This window comes from Sparus aurata, chromosome 11 (assembly GCF_900880675.1).
Source record: "Sparus aurata chromosome 11, fSpaAur1.1, whole genome shotgun sequence".
NCBI lineage: Eukaryota > Metazoa > Chordata > Actinopteri > Spariformes > Sparidae > Sparus > Sparus aurata.
The window spans coordinates 13021661-13041291 of record NC_044197.1 but is presented as its reverse complement, the minus strand read 5'-3'; the positions used below and the strand labels follow the sequence as shown (position 1 = coordinate 13041291).

Sequence of the window (19631 nt, the reverse complement as noted above, 5' to 3'; positions counted from 1 at the left end):
TGATGGTGTTTTTTTGTGATTTTAGGTCCATTGTGTTAATACAGTATGTCAAAATGAAAAAATAACTGTACAGTCACACATGTGAGGTTGTGCTGAAAATAATGACACCAATTAAATAGTTTTTAAGGTGAAATATAATGGCAAAATCAAAAATAGTCAACAACGGCCAATTATACCCTGGAATATCGGATTTCACAACAAACCTAAATTTCCCTGACGTCCCACCTTCAAACACAGCCTCATTTGGCCATCCATGAAAAAGCTTCTTAACCTCCCACTTTTCTATAGGAACACATATTTCCTACGGGCAATGCACTAGTAAGGGTAAAATAATGTAAATCATTTTCCTGGAGAAGATATCAGTTTATTTGACCCTGACCCTGGTCCAGAGATCACACAGGTCCACTCCCCTCAGAGGTAAACTCACGTTCTAAGTAACTGCTGAGTCTGCTGGAAGAGAAGTCGCTCTGTCTGGATCCGTGGCTTTTGTCTTCTGATATTTGATACAGTCGGTCGATTACGTCCATATTAGGCGACCAGCAGCAGCTCACAGCAGCGCAGACGTGACTCCACCTTTTTCCAGCTGCACCGCAGGGCTGGGTCAGGAGGAAGACTTTAAGCGGATAGGAAGAGGAAGCTGAGCTCGACTTCAGACACGAGTTCGGCGACATTATCATCTTGCTTTTCGACAGTCTCTGCAGGTTTGTCTCAGCTCTTTACTTTACACTTTACGACGCTGTCAATCACCCAGACGTCGGCCCAGTGAGTTTCGAGTTGATTTAAAGTGCGTTTTAAATTTTTAAAATATTTTTTTTTGTGGTCGGGGGGGTGATGGGCTCGTATTTGTGCGTAACGTCATGTTTAAGTTATGTTCATCCTTTCGTTCGCCCTCAAAACTACAATATCTTGCTTGTAGACTTAAAAAAAAAACCAACAACTTTACAATATTCTAATTTCAACATGTTTTGAATTTTTAGTTGTTCAAAATCAGACATTATATATCTATAAGTCAAATCAGCGCGTCACCTCTGACCTCACACTGTCGTCCCCGGTTGAAAACGCGTGGCTGCAGGTTTAACTTGAACACCGAGGGGCTCAGATATTTGGGGCTGTTGGTTGGCCCCTGTGGCCCCTCTTTGCTGCGGACAATGCGCTCACAGACAGCCGGACTTCCTCCCTCTCACTGGTCATTATGTAAACCTGCTTTGAAGGTAATGTTGACGGCCATCTGTTTGTTGGATGCAGCTGTCAGGAGAGCGCATGCATGCGTCTATAACATGCAGGACATGCACTGGGTTATAGCAGGAGAGAGTTCAGCCCAGTGGATAAAAAGTAACAGTTTTTTTTTAACCTGCGAGACAAAGGTGATACCTGTTCTCTGACTCACCTTGAGCTCTTTGTAGCTCAAGGTTGTGCATTTGTGCTTTATCAGACAGATGTTATCTTTTTGTTTGTGGCCTCTTTATGTGTTTACAAACAGTACCTGTGGTTGTCGTCAGCATGATTTTTTGGCCTGGTGGTATCTTTATTTAAAGGACAGCTTTGAGAGATGACAAGAAACAGGATTAGAGAGAGGCGGGGATGGCGTATAGAGATGGTAGGGCTGCTGCAGCCTCTGTTTGTGGGTCAGTGAGGTCACCCGGGTCACAAGGCTCTGGGTGGGTACAGCATTATTGTTAATGGTGTCACACAGTTCTAAAATGGCAGGAGCTGCATTGTAAAATGTTGTAAATGTGTCACAACACGCCATCATAAATTGAGCAATGTGTTGCCACAGGGACGCCTCGGCCTGCAGATCATGTCCTCCAGACGAAGAGGGGAAAAACGCTTGTTTGGTACAAACCCCAGCAAAAGTTGCATCATCATTTTGATTTATTTCTTCTGTGAAAACTGTAATGGTGACTCACATCGCACTCGTGAAATATGTCAAAACATTTTTTTTTCTATTTTTTTGGGAGACGTTTCAGCCTCATTTGATAGAAAATGCAGAGGCAGAGGGATAGTTAGGCTGCGTCCAAATGTCCGGACGGGCACATTCATGGGAAGTCCGTGAGTCTTGCAGCCGTCCAGACTCCCATTTCATCCCATCAGTAAGGTCATTAACGTTGAGATCATTCATTGCAATACGGACGTGACATCACAAAACGTATCATGAATGTGTAAAACATTCACATCATTATAACCCAACTTGAATTGTGTTGGCTAGAAAATAATATTCAACTAGACCATAATACAGAAATATCTGGAAGCGTTGACTACAGAGGTAATCAAAATAAAAAAAATTTTAATTTGCAAATTCACATTTGAGAATAATCAATTATCAGAATAGTTTGAGATACATTTACCTGTAAACATTTGATTCATTATTCATAAAAAATGCATTTTCCAAAATGCACTGGAAACTGTTTGAATATAGCGGACAGTTTACAAAGTATGATACCTTCCTGAAAAATGCTAAATATGTTTCACCACACTAGAGTTTCTCTCTACATGGAATTCTTGTTTGTTCAGTGTCTTGTGCGAGCCGGCCCTCATTGATGCTGTCCCGGTCAGATGATGGTCTCCTTAGGTACATATGGATCACTAACTGTAGATATGTAAACACTGGCTGTAACCAACGCCTGTGTGATAGAGACAAAGGGCCTCAAGGTCAACCGCCCAGGTGTATTTGTGATAGTAATGTAAACACCACAGCAGCATTGTGACCGTTGAAGCTCCAGCGTAGCATGTTGTTATCACTTCATCAGCTGCCAGTGTAAACACTCCCCACTAAGGACTTGCGTCTAAAGCGAGAGCAGGGCTGATAATCCTGTGGAAATGACATGGACCCATTTTTTAAACCAGGCGTCTCCTCAAGACGTTTGCAGGCTGTGTCTGGTGTTTTTATGCAGCAGTTACACATAACTCAGTTAAACAGTCTTCTGCTGTTGGTTACTGAGCAGCTGTAGTGACGTGCCCTGGCTGGTCATGCTCTGCATCAATAGTGTCATTGATAACTTTGACAGTTTACACCCCTGACCTCAGTGATCTTCAGCCGTGTTCCCCCTGGGTTTCCCCTGGGTGTTTCACCTTTGTGTTGAAGTTAAGATGGCGACTGTATAACTGCAGTTGACCCAGGGGCCTTGTTAGCTTTGTGCGGTCAGTAAACCAGTTAAGAGTCTGTGTGTTCAAGTAACCATGACTTTGATTTTTAAAAAATGATCTCAGAAAAAACCTTTGTGATCTCATTATTTGTGTAGGTTAATGCATCATGAATATTCCCACATGTTAATGAATGGAAGCTGCTTTAAGTGACACCAGGGACGACAGGGAGGGGTTTACTATTTAAGCAATTGGAACTTTTGACTCGAGCGCTCGCGTGTTGATATATTAAAAATACTTTGGTCAACATAAACCCTTAATTCACTTTGTTTAGATGTTAAAATATTTGGTCCCTCCGAGCTCTTACCCCCCCCCCCCCCCCCCCCCCCCCACACACACACACACACACACACACACACACACACACGCACTCACACACACACACACACTCTGCAACACCACAGTACTTTATAATGCATTATAATGCAGTTCTGTCATACATTTGAACTTTAATCAAAAGAATTGCAGCTTGTGCAATTTGTAGGTTACATGTGAATATTGACTAAATCGGAGTTGGTGATTGTTTGAACGGTGGAAAGATGAACCAGCATGGTTTTAGTGAATTTTTTCTTTATTTCTGTTGAGTTTGAAAGAAGTGTGTTGTGCAATGATAAAATGACCGTTTCTGCAAATGGAGTCTGGCTTTGTTGAGAACAATGTAGCTGCTTTTTCTGGTTAACCAAAGAGGATCTGACACTTAACATCATTTTTGTCAAGCACTATGGAAACACTCAAAACTGGACCAAAATTGTTGTCCCCATTAGACCCCTAAAACATAGAAAAATACAGCCCAAGATGAAAAATAATGAACTTACCTGAGAGAGCTTTACCGATTCATGATTTCTTTTGTTTTTTTAACCCATGTCGATATTGGGAAGTCAAACATTCTGATATTGATATATCAGCTGATATACACATTTTGCAGTGATCCTTCAGATGTTGTGATATAACACTTGTTACAAAGTTACATAGCAGAAGCAGGATATATTACAGTTGGGCAGTAAACCCTATTGTCTAAAATGACATTGGTGCACTGAAACGGTAAACCTCACTGAGAGTTGAACCATTGTAAAATCCCCCCTGAATCTTTTTCTGCATTATAATCTCTGTCGGGCTCTAGAAGTTCCCTCTTAATGCTTTCATGTTTGTTTTCTTCCTGTGGGTGGGGAAGCCATCATGCCTGACATTCAGCATTACATTTTCGAAAATATGTTTTGAATGACAACAAGGGGTCATTTAAAGATGCTGTTATGTGTTAGTGACTTTTTTATTTTAAGACACTGTCATTTTCATGCACACTTACCCACACTTACATCCCATTGACAGACATGTCTAGAGGAAGTAGTGTGACCACCGGTCCATGGTTCCTCTTGTTAAAAACAGAGACACTGTGATGAAAGTTATTCGGGTGTGGCCATAATTACAACATGCTTGAACCCACGTGAACTGGTGCAGCAGCAGTTCTTCACACTATAGGATTTCCCTCGGTGTGAGTTTTACCCTTTGATGCCGCCTTGTAGTAGCTGTAACAGTTTAATGGAGTCTGAATAAGGTTATGATTGCACCGAATACAGCTTACCCAGGGACAAACTCTGCACTGAGCTGAAGTGTGTATATTTCAGAACACACATTTAATTAGTTAATGAACCAGAGAAGTGAGACTACCAATTATTTCTCACACGATAAAAATTGTGTTACTAAATGTTTAGTTGTAGTTTAAACATGCTTCACAATTTTCTTTTTTTTTTTTTTTGATAGTTAGGATAATGGTGTCCTCTACGTTGTCCGTTGGTGTGAATGTGAGCGTCAATGGTTGTTTGTCTCTATATGTCAGCCCTGTGATGAACTGGCGACTTATCCAGTGTATGCCCCTCTATCGGCTGGGGTCGGCTCCAGCCCCCCTGTGAGGATAAGCAATATCACTCCAGTTCTGGGACATACGTTACTTACTAAAATACTAAATGGCTCCAACTTTAACTTGCTCTTGAAGTAAAATGAGTTCATGAAGCCAGTTTTCTTGATGGTTAATGTTTTTATTTTTTATTTTTAAGAGATTTCACAGACAGTAAGGTACATTTCCTGATTACTTTTTGATTGGCATCATCAGGTTTTTTTTGGGGGGGGGGGGGGGAATTAGACCAAAGTTCACATTGTTACAGTTATTAAAATCCCAAAACAATTCAACCCTGCAGGAGTCATCGGTGCAAGTGGGTATTGTTTTCCCTCTCTGTGTGACACTTATGAAGTGGAAGTTCCTGTCACAGTAACACGTTCGGTATTCTTGACAGACATAGTGCCATTCCAGTCATGGTTACATCTTGCATAATCCCAACCTGTCTACCAGGTCCTTTTTTTACCCGTCGGCCAATCGATCAAGTCTGAAGTATTTTTGTTGATGAGTTTTAGCGTGCTCACTCCTATTGGACACCTCCAAGAGCACACCCTTGAGTGTGGATTGGGTTGGTACATTTTGAAGAAGCAAGGGAAGTCCCTTTTGCTGGCCACTAGGTGCTAGTAGGTAAAATTCTGCAAGGGTTCAGTTTGAAAATTACTCAACTGGCAGGACGCTTTGCATAAGGCTCCAGTCTGAACTTGCACATTTTCGCACATTCTTTGCCATTGCCCCACATTTGCTCCTTAGAACTACGACTGCAGCCGCAGCTTTAAAAAACAGGTAATTGCCCTTAGGATAGCCAAAGGTATTTGAAAGAAGAAATAAAAGCTGAACTCTATAATTACTACCCCGTCCCTTGGGAACACCATCACTGTTTACAGAACGGGTTCCTGGCTCTACTTTGACCTACTTTACTTTCCGTAGTAGTTCCCCAATCAATTATCCTGTGATCGTCTAATAATCTTTTAAAGTTGTTGTAATAGTGTTGTAGCAGGGCTTCACACAGACTTTTCACACTGTTTGCCAAAGTTTTTCATTTAGGTGCAACAGCACATAATTCAGGTGCACCAAATATTACATTTGAATTTAATGTCTTAAAACATTATGATGATTGTTAACAGGAATACAGGTGCAAATACCTTTTTTTCGTCATTTACCACCAAAGAACTGACAGACCAAAGTAGTGTCTTTGTGTCCTTGGATCTAAATTATGCTGAGTATAATTTTTTATCAAACCTGATAACTGATGGAACGTGATGACCAAAACCAAAGATTTAAGATAAACAAAAATGATCCTTTAATTTTGTATATTGTCACTTTATCTGCAAAGCCTAAACTGACTAATTTCTAAGCTCTCTCAGTTAATCATCCACAACATCATATAGCTAACCAGTTGCAGCAGTGTCACTGATATATGATTTACACCTCAGTCCCAGACTGAAGGAGGGCACCCTGCAAACTCACTTTCCCTCATGCTTTGTAGCACCTGCAGTTGTTTCTGCCCGATCCCCCTCAGCTTGAGCTCATTCATAAGGACACCATCCACTATTGTTGTCTGTGGAAAGTTCCAGAAATCTGAGTCGCTGGTGGGTCAGACCTGAAGCAGGGACAGGGAGGGAAAGGGGGGAGTGGCGTGAATGAGACCAGTGTTGAACGACCCTGTCTAAATGCTTGCAGGTAGAGGTGAAACTGCTCCCCCGCCTGCCACCTGCATGCACCTGCATGCACGCGCACATGCGCACACACACACACACACACACACACACAATGAAGGGAAGATGGTGTCAACATGTCAGCCTTGAGGCAAGTCCAGCGACATTCCTGCGCAGGGGGGTAACAGTAACTACAACTTCAGCATTTGTATCCTAAAGGTTTTCTTAAATGTGTAATAACATTAATGCATCGCACTCAGTTTGTTTATCATTAGCCCGCTGGTATTTGTCTTTATCGTGTGACAAATCTTCCATGGCTGGAAACCAATGGGCACATTCACATCTATGATCCATGTGCAGTCACTGTCTGAAGAGATGCATGTGTTTTGGACGAGCAGAGAATCAGAGAATTTTGATTACACAACTTGCACTGTCACCGACCAAGTTTGTTTGTTATGGAAAGGTCTATTAGCAGTGGAGAGGGCATTTTTTTTTTCTCTATAAATTCAGTATCTTGTCAGCTTTAACACAGTTAAATTTTTGCATCTAATAAGCCAATATTTGAGCAAAATGTGTCTGGTTGACTGTTGTAAAGACTTAAATCCGGGTAGATTCAATACTGGATTTTCAAGGAAGTTACAAATATTTCAGTTTTAAAAGATGCATTGGCCTTTTTTTTCTATTTCTACGTATTTGACAGGCTACACTCAAATAATGTTATCAAAGAATTGTGGGGCACATTCACATCTATGATCCATGTGCAGTCACTGTCTGAAGAGATGCATGTGTTTTGGACGAGTAGAGAATCAGAGAATTTTGATTATACAACTTGCACTGTCACCGACCAAGTTTGTTTGTTATGGAAAGGTCTATTAGCAGTGGAGAGGGCATTTTTTTTTCTCTATAAATTCAGTATCTTGTCAGCTTTAACACAGTTAAATGTTTGCATCTAATAAGCCAATATTTGAGAAAAATGTGTCTGGTTGACTGTTGTAAATACTTAAATCCGGGTAGATTCAATACTGGATTTTCAAGGAAGTTACAAATATTTCAGTTTTAAAAGATGCATTGGCCTTTTTTTCTATTTCTACGTATTTGACAGGCTACACTCAAATAATGTTATCAAAGAATTGTGACAGATTTGAAACAGTTGTTCAGTGTTTTCCCGAGGTGTGTTCAAGACTAAGACATCATTTTGGACCAGTGTTAGTTTAATATCTGTGTTCAAAAAGTTGGAAAAGCAGATAATAAAAAAAACTCCCACAAAGGTTTAATGATAATGCTAAGTAAATACAGTAAGTCCACAGAGGATGAAATACAATGAATGAGGACCAGGTAGTCCCTGTAGAAGATGTTTAGAGTGACAAGAGGACAGAACCAGTTTGGATGAGAGAGATTTGTAACCAGCTTGGAATGAGAGCAACTTGTGTTTGAATACACCTCACTTTTATCTCCGTTGTTGTCTTGAGATAATACCTTCGGCCCGAAGTAACTTTACCGTCCCCTGAGGGGCCAGGGAGCGTACCCTGACTAATACCTTTGTTTTCTCTCATCCTGCTAGCTCGACTGGAATGTGTGTTTAGTGTCTTTTCCATCTGAGACCGATGTAATCGGTTTCAACTTGGCACACACTCAGTTTTCAGATTGATCTTGCTGCCATTCAGGACTCTCAGCTGATTTGTTTGTAAGATGACACTACAGGAAGAGAATGAAATAAATATTTCGTGGTCTCTGTAAATTTCATCTGACAAAAAAAGAAAAACATCTTAACCCTCCAAAATATTACTCATCCTGACTAAGCCACTACCAACTAAACTTAACCTCTGATGGCAGTGCCGCGACTATACGATATGACTTTTCAGAGCTTATCATCTTCTTGCTTATCATTGGACATGTTCCTCAAAATGCATTGCTTAACATGAGATCTGTAAAGTGACAAGGCCTTGCCAGTAGAGTCAGACTGACAGCAGTGTGCGATATGCTGGTGGAAATTTTCTTAGACTTATAATAAATCTGCACACGTTCCTACATTTACAACATGAATGGATCATCCATTGGCATTTATACTGTTACCAGATTATCAATAGCCTACAATGAAGATATTCAGCTCCAACCCAGTAGACTTTGATATCATGTCACTCTCATGCATTTCAAGTTTGAAGTTATAAATGTGCGGTCAGTCTGTGTAATGAATTGATGTCTAGTCTATAATCTGCATATTGAAGGTTAATAATTATTAGTGGCAGGTTTATTTTCGATGGGCCAATGAGAGTTGTAGCCTACTGGGCAATAACTGGGCATCTGCTTTTGTTTGGTCACTGTATGTGAGACTACTGATTCATTCTGCCCTGCCTCTACAAGCATTTTTAGCTGCCTACACTGTTATATGGGATGGAACGGTTCATGGTTTGGTTCAGCAGTTTTTTTTGGTGGAGGATTGGAGTGTCGAGTGCAGCAGGTCAATTGTGGAAATGGCAAGCGGCAAAGACAAAGGAGGCCCAGAGTTAGAGGATGTCCCAGCCGCATCGTTTCAGTCTGCTGTCTGTGAGCTTTTTGGATTAAGTGCCACCTATGACGAAGGCAGTGAGAAAGTGGTGGATAAAACTGCGACTGTGTGGAAGCGCTGTGCAACATTTGTTGCTTATGCTAGCGGCAACACCTTCAATATGTTGGCTCACCGACGGATACATCACCCCAGTGTGTCAATTGACGGCGCAAGGAGGAGAGAGTTGTGTAGGAAAGGTCACCTTCTACTCCCCGCAGCATTTAAAATGGCAACTCAGTGAAAAGTCAGACAAGGCAAAAGCCTTGACGAAAGCACTGGGCCCAAACATGCACAGAAGATCCTATAGATGGCAGTAACACTATGAGTGACAAGAAAACCTTTTAATTAAGATTTTACAATGAATAATTGTTTAGACTCTAGCTAACAGACTAACATAGTCTAGCTAACATAAACAGTTGCAAACCTTTTTATGCCAAATACACAGACAGCAGGTTGAAGTCACCCTCCTGCTGTATCAAAATCTAGTTTTAACCCAAGATTGTCACAACGATGTACCTAATGTCAAACTGCCCCATCCTTTAAGTTTTTGCATGAGTATATGACATGTCCTTGATAGTAAATGATTATTTTAAGTACTGTAAATAGTGGATTATTAGGCCATATATCTTATGCTGATGTATCGTGATTCTGGAGTGTGATACGAACTGAACCTTGTATAGCTGAACCGTTTCACGCCTAACTGATATTATATCTGTCACAGACTCACCAACATGGCTCAATGAACACACACCTCATACGTTATCGAATCAAAAGGGAAAACATTCATGGCAGAAGTTTATACAAAGTTTTATATGGTTTGCTTTCAAACTCCTAAACCAACCCCACGGAGTGTTTGTATGTAATGGTCCAATCTTATGAATCTGATGAAGTAGTTTTTTTCCCACATGATAAAATATTCCTTTATCTTTGTTGTTCCGCGATAAAGACGCAATAAAATCATGATCTTAAGAAAACAAATTAAAATTGAGTTCGTCATTGTGGGATAACGGAGCAATAACTTGTTTGACCTATGACCGATAAGGGCGTCCATCGTTTTTTCTCTCTTGACCTTTAAACCACTGAATGTGGCATTATGGCCTCCACAAAGCCAAAAGATTAAAGATTAAAAAGGTGGAGCTTCCACTTTCCCCCCACTCTGATGTAGACCCATGATGAGTTTAAGAAAATGTTACTGTATCAATGATAGTTTGGCAGACGCATCAAACAGTCACAAGGGGGACTAATTCAGTTAAGTCAGTCATTCAAATAATACAGTTTTATTAAGAAGGGTGACATGAGTTCTCCTGATTTGTTTTGCTGGATGGGTTCAGACACACTCGTGTGAACAAGGGCACATTTAATAAGATAGCTGTGTCGCGCATAAATTAACCACCATTGTAAACAACAATAGTTGGCATTTCCGCATCGTTCTTTGTGACATTTGCTTATTTTGCGAGATGAAGCGGGGTGTTGGTTTCACAGGACGAGATGAACGAGATGACTATCATGTTTTAAATGGCTTTGTCAGCAACTACAGCGAGGAGTGATGATCTGTTTTCTTGTCAGGTGTGTTTTGGTATTTGGAGGAGGGGCTAAAAGGAGTCCTGCCAATGCTACCCCACCTACCCACTATCATCCGGCAGACACAGAATGAGGTAAAACCAGCCCTACCAATCAGATTGCTACGCTGAAGAGGGCATCCACAGTGGACAATGGACAACATGCTTTTATTATTTGAATTCATTGTTGTTTTCATGGTAGTCATAAGCCTTACAAAGCAGCATTTTGGGCATGATCTGGCTTTGCAAGGCCGTGAGGAGTGAGCACAGCCTTGTGAATTGATTGCAAGTCATGTGCAGTTTAATAGACCATATCAGTGGCAAAACAGGATTTCCCCCATGCTTTTTTCCCCATGTATTTCTCCCTGTAGTGGCCATCCATCTGCTGCTAAAGGATGCAAATGTTCCATCATGAAGTAATGACAATCAGTTTGTAGTAATAGATTTGTAGCTCCTTGGAGCAGCTGGGTGTGGCATCAAGATCAGAGTAAAGGGATTCCTATCAGGGAGAGCGAAAAACCCTCCTTACACAACACACTCTGAAGAACTTTAAGCATTAAAGAATGAGTCACGTCTTCCCTTTACACAGCAATCATTTTCGTCTCCCATCACCAGCCAACCTTGAGTAAACAGGCGGCTTTATGACCTGATTTTATGATACTTCCTCACTTGGATATATTCGCTTTTTCTCCGGTAAGATATCATGTGGTTGCCAGCAAGCTGGACATGTGTGCTTAGGCATACCAGCTGACGTAGAAGAAGATAAAAATAAAAAAGAAACATGGTAGGAATCACCACAGAAGTCAGAAAAGAAATGGTACTTTCGCCATGATATTGATTGTCTCTCAACACTGAGAGAGAAATGGACGCTAGTTCTGCTTAATGGGTGTTGGTCGGGTAGAGAGCCAATAAAGGCGCAACAATAGTCCCCTTCATGATAACAGAGTCTCCACTGATTTCTCACCCGCTTGCCTGTGAATAATATTATCAGCCCACCCCTGAGAGAAAAAAACTTACAGGCTGACTCCAGTGTATATCTGTGTGTGTGTGTGTGTGTGTGTTTCAGTGGGTGTAACCTTGAGAGTAAAGGGGTGGGGGGGTGGGGGGGGGGGCTCGTCAAAGTCAGGGCGTCGGCCACAAAATGGCAAGTTTTTTTTCTGGAGTTTTGTAGTGTAGGTTTAAATAAGGGCCATCTCACTCACACTCCGGTTGTACTCTGTGTGGTGCAGCTCGCCCACACAGTGCTCTCTCTCTCTCTCTCTCTCTCTCTCTCTCTCTCTCTCTCTCTATCTCTCTCTCTCTCTCTCTCTCTCTCTCTCTCTCTCCCCCTCCCCCCCCTCTCTCTCTCTCTCTCTCTCTCTCTCTATCTTGCTCGCTCTCTCTCTTCCCTCCCTTTCCTTCTGTGAGATAGTTATTCATCCGCTGTGTGAGTCAGGGAGGGTGGGGATTTGGAAGACTGCTGTACCAGTCACACTTTGTCAGTTTACTTTCTCATTCCCTTACCCCATCTCCCTCTTTCTCTCTCTCTGTTTCTCTCCCTGCTCTGCTACTGCTGCTGTTTTTCTCTTTTTTGCTGTTGCTGCCCACCCGTCCGTCCGTCCGTCCATCTGCTCCTGTAGATTGTAGTGAAGTTTTGCCGTGCTGTAAAAGAGGAATCCAATTTGGCAAAAAAAGAGGAAAATTCAGCAAGTCTCAGCAAGGTAAGTTGCTCAGTGACATGTTGGAGGTGTACTAACTTGTGTGTGGAGTGTGCCCACGGGGGGGGGGGGGGGTTTGTTCACTTTTTTTCCACAGGAAAAGGTTTCTTTTCTTTTTAATCTTCCAGGATCTTAGGCTGTTCCTGTTTGAAATGTCCTTTTTATAACATACTTTATTGTGTTTGACTAATGGGTTTCTGGCTGTCCCTCTGATGTTTTTTTTGTTTTTTTTGGTCTCTGGTACAGTTTGTTCATCATTAACTCCATGAGCCTGAGCTCCTTTTTTCCATCCCTGTGATTCATTGACATGGCTCTCAGGAAATGTGTTCCCCCTGTCTTTCCACTGTACTTAATATGTGTCCTTGGCAGATGCAAACCAGCCACCTCCTTGTTGAAGAGCGGTTGTGTAAAAGTGTGTAGAACTTATTTAAACAACCTAATTTTAGTTTGGTAACAAAAATTTAGGTAGATTAGGGTCTGGGCTGCTTAACATTTCTCTTGAGAGAGGACAGAAGCAGAAGTCATTGTTTAAAGGTAGACCGGTGGTCATGTGTCTGCAGCTAAATTGCTACACTCAGTCATGGGAATAGTACAGCAGACACTTTATGGACCCCTGGCTCACACAGTTATGAGAAAGTTCCTGTCCTCTTGTGGAATTGCCAGCGGTATTGCTGATTGTAGCTGAAAAACAATGACCGTTGAACAATAGAGTTATCATTTGTACAACGGGTCCAAACTCCAAGGTGAGACACAAGCCTTTCATTAGTGGGGATGTCATCTGGTTTGAGGTCATTGATGACGAGATGCAACAGAAGAGCAGTGAGGTACAGTAGTTACTGTCAGTGGTTCTTATCAAATGGTCTTTGCCAGTTGTGGGCACGCTCAGTAGTTTCTTTTTCATTTTTCTCTGAACTTCTATCATCTTCATCTGGGACTGAGGATACAGGCGTGTTCTTTCCTTTTTACTTCTCAGTGTTGTCATGATCATAAGACTTTTCCCCTGACTCGAACAGTCATTTTTTTTATTGGCCAGGATTCCTTTAAAAAAAAAATCACTCTCAAGTGAGTCACATGTTGCATGTTCACACAGTAGTCGTAGGGAGATTTAAAAAGCGAATCCTACAAATGTAATCTCAGGATTATGAAACAACATATGCAACACAGTTGGATTTAGCTATAGTAGCTATTTCTGTGTATACAAACCTGCACTAAATTATTGATATCTAGTGCCCTACCAACACGAATTCCTGGCTCTTAAGAACTTGAGAGCTAGCTTAAATAATTTTGTCTAAAATCAGATTTGATCCATGTGAGGCGGTCAAACCGCCACACAATTCAAAGTCACTGTGTTACAACGACGCAAACGTTATTACCACTGACCTAAACATGATCTGAGTGATTTAACTGTCGAGAATTTTTCCTCAGAACAAGACAGACGCTACACCACAGACATGATGATACTCTTGTTGAAATGTGCGGCACCTGTCCCAATGCCTCCTCAGCGATTCAAAAACAACCACAGATTTATGCGTAAGAGTTTTCTGAACTGTCATGTATCTGATCTTATATATGACACCACCATTTGTGCTGTTGGTGATAACACTGACACCTGAATGAAGACAAACCTCCAGTCGAAAGTTTTCAACTTGACGTCAGACCATACCCAGCCGCCGCAGATCGGTATGGAACGCTGGACTTTATCACCTGGAAGCTTATCAAGAAGATGGACCAGAAAGATACTGTTGTGCTGACGTTGCTTTGTGGGCCACAATTGTAAAAAAAAAAAAAAAAAAGAAAAGAAAAATGCTGTGGTGAACTAACTGCAGGCGGTATGTACTAAAGAAAGACAGCTAGTGAGATATCATCTGTTTTACCTTTGCCCTAATTACTGTGGCGCACTAACCCCAGCAGGTCAGGGGTTCTGTCTGTTTTGAATCTGCTGATTTTGGATTGTGCAGAAAAGGGCTTGACTTGTTATCACTTTGTCACTTTTGTTTCCAGACGTAATAATGTGAAATGACGTGTTTTTATAATAATTCTGTGAGTCGTTTTTAAACTGAAATACCTTCGTGTCCCATATCTGCTTTCCTAAATTGCAAGCTGCATTTCCTCCTCGGCATCCTGCGATAAGAGGACACCATTTAAAAAAACTGATACTGAAAGCAGGGCACACATGAAATCTCTTTGCACCGTATTCCTTTCTCTCTCTTTTTTTGTTTTTTTGCCCTGAGCAGCAGGGTCGATCACTGCCCTCATTCCACAGCATGAAGTTATTAGCCTTTAATTATATTGGCTTAAGGAGGGCTGTTTTTGAGTCCTAAGGCAGTGAAAATCTCAGAGCATTGTAGATTGTGCCTCAAACAATGGCTCCCTCTGGGTCAACCACGGCGAGAGGTGACCGCACCCGGCATGTCTTTTTGTGAACTTTGTGAACACACTTTACAATTTACACTTGATATGATAAGCCTTTGTCGGCAGGGAAATACGCAGGTTTGAAAACCATTGCAACATTCCCGTGCACCCACAGGAACCCACCGCCCGCTGTGGCACTTTGATCGACGGAACCTGTTTGTAGTTTAACTGACTCACCGTTTTTTTGATTAAATGTGGTTGCCACATCAAAATGAACACTTGCTGTTGGTTTAAGGAGCTTAAATCAATGTTCTCCTGTTTGCCTTTAGTCCGATGATCTCTCAGCTGAGTTCATGTTAGCATGCATGCAGGAGGCATGTAAAAAGTTTAGACCCAATACCCAAACAGCCAGTGGAGAGCCGCCTTAACGTGGAGTGAGGGATTGCCCACCCAGTTCTCAGTAGCACCTCCTCTCTGATATCAGGCCATGTCTGATGAGTGGTTGGAGCCAGGGGCAAAGCATCCTGGGACTTGTTGGGAGTGTTTGTTTGGTGAGGGATAAGCTGCTCTGTCCCAGTAATTGCATTTCAGTCCTGCTGAGTAAGTAGATGTCAGAAAATGGTCTTCCTTGAAGGCACTTATTGGTCACGGGTGTTTACCAAAAACAACTGAGGAATGAATGATATCTTCGCATGTCATCCATTCAGAAGGAGAATACTATTTTTGATTTTTCATGTCTCAGGAAAAAATGGTTTAAAAACTACTTTTATGACTTTGGCTCTCGGGGGATGGGGGAGACTGGAGCATGTGAACGACGTTTACACATCCAGGAACACTACATCTGGATTCAGAAGATGTGTCCGAGATGTCCAGTCTTTTTATTATTTTTTTTACAATATTGCGTTCTTGAATTTGAATTACTGTCCTTGTAGTGCAGTAAGGATTGCTGCTGTGTTTGGCTTTGGAGAGTCAGAACTAACTGAGCTTGTTGGGTTTTTCGCAGATCATTGGGTAATAACAATACAAGATGGCGAACGTGCTTCAAGGGATCCAGGAGATCGGCTCGCATGCCGTGGATATCTACGACTACCTCTTGGCGGGATTTGGTAAGGGATTTACCCAGCTGAATGCAAAAACATAATTTGATATATTTTTTTTTTTTCTTTTTTTTTTTTGATGTGGTTTTGTCTTCTCTTTCCCCTTTTCCCCCCTAGATCCTCGGCTAAAGGATTATCCACTTATGCAGACTCCTGGTCCCATGTCTGCAACTTTGGTGTGCTACCTATTCTTTGTACTTTACCTCGGACCTCGAATAATGGCCAATCGAAAGCCCTTCCAGCTAAAAGAAGCCATGATAGTCTACAACTTCACGCTAGTGGCACTGTCAATATTCATCGTCTATGAAGTAAGACACTTTTTAAAATATCCCAACATTTAAAGTGTTGTACAAATGTGCTTTTTATATTTTTTTATGATTGTTACGTAGCTTGGTTGTAAGTGAATCCCATTTTTCCTGTTATTTAGTTCTTGATGTCTGGTTGGGCCACGACGTATACCTGGAGGTGCGATGCGGTCGATACATCTGACAGTCCTCAAGCACTACGAGTAAGCCCCCTTAATTAATACGAACTCATTTGAGTGTTTGATGCCAGTGCACCTGTTGTCAACTTAAAGCACAGCTTCCTGTCAACTCAAGTCTTTTTTTCTCCTCACCAGATGGTCCGAGTAGCCTGGCTGTTCTGGTTCTCCAAGATTATTGAGCTCATGGACACAGTAAGTTCACTCAACTTTGCCGTTTACAACCTTGTTTTTAATTATGGTGACGAAAACTTCTTGGATTTTAACTAATCACCAATATCTTTTTTTTTTTTTTTCGTTCAGATCTTCTTCGTGTTGAGGAAAAAGCACGGCCAGATCACCTTCCTACACATCTTCCACCACTCCTTCATGCCCTGGACCTGGTGGTGGGGGATTTCCTTTGCTCCTGGTGAGTATACATGAAGTAAAATCAATTGACGAGATACATAATGATTAGTGGAGCAGGATGTATAGCAGGTGGTGTAGTATGGCATCATTACTTTACATCACTGTACCTGTTGACCCAGTACAATCCTGCAAATCAGTCTTGTACCCGTTGACCCTGTACAATCAGCAGCAATGTCCTCCTTTCGGTATCTGCTTGCTAACTGTAAAGCACTGACTACTGTTGAGCCATAAGGAAATATTTAACCAAGTGTCTCTGCGTGTAATCTCTAGGCCTCTACCTTCTTCATAGTTATTCATTCATACATTTTATTTATTTATTTGATTCAACTCTGTGGTTGCACTTGTCTGAGCGAGCCAGATCTAATTTGTGATTATTTATCCAGGTGGAATGGGATCTTTCCATGCCATGGTGAACTCTACCGTCCATATCATCATGTACTTCTACTACGGCCTCTCCGCTGCTGGACCACGCTTCCAAAAGTTTTTGTGGTGGAAGAAATACATGACCGCCATTCAGCTGGTACATACACCCTGTACTTCTTTTGTTTCATCATTAATGTTGCTCACTGCTGGCTTGAGGCTAGGAGTTGGCAATCTTGCCAAAAAACATCAGTACGCTGATTTATTTTATCGAATTCAAGCGTCATTGTGATCGTTTTTTACATTTTGAAATGCCCTGTAGACTGTTTGTGTAGCACATCTGTTAAGCCAACCTAAGACTACAGAGAATTGAACCCTGATTCATCCCTCTCAGCAATCAGAGGAGAAATCTTGGTGGAGAGCTTGGTTGGTCCAGGTTATCTGTCAATGTGAGGGGTTAAGCGATCCAGTCCTAAACCTCTTGAACTGCTCTAAACTCATCAGGGGCCGCTCGGATAAATATCAAATCGGTTTGATTTCCAAGACTTAAAATCTGAACAACTGCAGTTGCCATTACATCAGAACTTTCACAATAGCTAATGAGAGAGAGATCCCAGAGCAGCTGATGGTGTTGCCAAGCAACGGCAAACAACCCTAGCCCTCGAGCCATTAACATTAGCTGGCATACTGCTGTTGACAGATATTAAAACCAGCAGTTACGATCTCACCCTCTGTTCTCATTGAAGAATAGATGGCCCATGAGGACCGTGCCCTCCCAAACATTTTTGTTTTCTGCTTTATTTCCCAACTGAGAACTATTTACGTTAGGGCCGCAAGCTGTTTACATTCGAGATCATGTGAGAGAAGTCTCATGAGCTGCTGCATCGCTCTCCCTGGCGCGATATTCCTCATAATATCCTGCGTTGTGTGACGCGCCATTAGATCAAGTCTTGTAGTGTGTGCAGGTTTGAGATTAGAGAGAGGAACATCTATGAAGATTCTCCTTACGGGCCTGATGAACCCCAATTACACAGTCAGCTAGGAGACTGCCCTTGGTTAGTAAGGTTATGTCTAGTTCTGAAACAAAAGTAACAGGACTTTATATATACACTGATCTCTATGATTTGCCATTAAGGTAAACTGTGGACACCTTCAAGATTGATCGAAAATCAACACATCGCCCACCCTTACCTCAGGGATCAGTACCAAGACTGTATGCTGTAGCACGAATCAATTCATTTTTGGTCTCTTGCTCCGTGTTACTCTGCTCCTGTCAGCAGTTTTTTATTTTCAAATGCCAAGTTAATGTCCCTGCGTCAAAGACACCAAGATGAAATCCTCTACATTTACTGCATTTATAATAAGTGCTTGGCTAACTTTCAATTTCCTCCCAACAGATCCAGTTCGTCCTGGTTTCCCTCCACGCTACCCAGTATTATTTCTTGGACAGCTGCGACTACCAGTACCCCATCTTTTGCCACCTCATCTGGATTTATGGAACCTTCTTCTTCGTGCTCTTCTCTAACTTCTGGGTCCAGGCTTACGTGAAGGGCAAGCGGTTGCCCAAACAGGGAAGCACACCGTGTCAGAACGGCGCAGCTGTCTACACCAACGGCAAACACCACGAGAACGGCATCACCCACGGAGCCACCAATGGCTCGACCCACCACGAGAACGGCAGCACTCACACGGGCAAGATGAAGAAGGCTTAAGATGTCTGAAGATGATTTTGGGCTGTTTCTTCTCTTGTTTTTGGTTTTATATGCAAAACATTGGGAAATTGCTTGGTCAATGATCTCCACAGTTGGGGTTCCACTTGGTTTGTTTGTTTGTTTCTCTAAGTTGGAAAGCCATTTAAGGAACACAATGAATGAAGAGAAGATGTTTTGACCTAAATGTTATCTTCACTGATGTTGCAGCAACCTCCTAGTTCGCTCTCACACCACCTCTCTTGCCTTCACCCCACTTATCTGACCCCCCCTGTGGACAGACGACTGTACAGTTTCTATCAAACTTGAAAATAGTTTTTGTAAATAGTTCTACAACACCAAAAAACAAACAAAAAAACAAATAACACATTAGACTTTCTAAATTTTGTTACATTGTGTATTTAAAATGTAAAATACCAATAAATCCCATTTTAAATTATCTTACATACATTTGTGTTTCTTTGCTTTCACTCGCCGAACGCGCGACGCTCTGAAAGCCTTTCAGTCATGGCCGTCAGATTCTTTTGGTTGAGACTCTGACATTGTGCTGCGCTGCAACAAAAAGGGAAAGTATTTGCATTGCTTGCTTGTGCCTCTTGTCTCGGCCATCCCAAGCATGTGGAGCAAGTAGGAGGTGAACAAGAGCCCCATTCTGCTTTGTTTAAAAAGATTGAGGCAGAGAGAAAGCATCCTGCGGACCGGATCTACACCCACAAGCCTCAGCCTGCAGCTGGTT

General features: G+C 41.9%; 1 protein-coding gene across 4 annotated transcripts; it reads left to right on the top strand.

The window, feature by feature from the left end:
* Window positions 1–553: 553 nt before the first annotated feature.
* elovl1b (ELOVL fatty acid elongase 1b) lies at window positions 554–19339 on the top strand. Of its 4 annotated transcripts, none has more exons than XM_030433597.1 (9): window positions 583–701; window positions 12411–12491; window positions 15844–15946; window positions 16055–16245; window positions 16365–16445; window positions 16557–16613; window positions 16722–16827; window positions 17210–17346; window positions 18584–19339. In XM_030433597.1, exons 3-9 carry the CDS (start codon window positions 15868–15870, stop codon window positions 18896–18898), a joined length of 966 nt encoding a protein of 321 aa, XP_030289457.1. In that variant the 5' UTR covers window positions 583–701; window positions 12411–12491; window positions 15844–15867; the 3' UTR covers window positions 18899–19339. The 4 variants fall into 4 exon arrangements, with proteins under 4 accessions (XP_030289459.1, XP_030289457.1, XP_030289458.1 ...); XM_030433598.1 differs by lacking the exon at window positions 583–701 and adding an exon at window positions 10812–10887; XM_030433599.1 differs by lacking the exon at window positions 12411–12491 and having other exon boundaries at window positions 554–701; window positions 18584–19331.
* Window positions 19340–19631: the final 292 nt, after the last annotated feature.

Coding starts and splice junctions, on each gene's coding strand:
- elovl1b (XM_030433597.1), top strand. CDS start 15,868: ATGGCGAACGTGCTTCAAGGGATCCAGGAGATCGGCTCGCATGCCGTG. Junction 16,246..16,364: donor CAATATTCATCGTCTATGAA/GTAAGACACTTT, acceptor CCTGTTATTTAG/TTCTTGATGTCTGGTTGGGC. Junction 16,446..16,556: donor ACAGTCCTCAAGCACTACGA/GTAAGCCCCCTT, acceptor TCTCCTCACCAG/ATGGTCCGAGTAGCCTGGCT.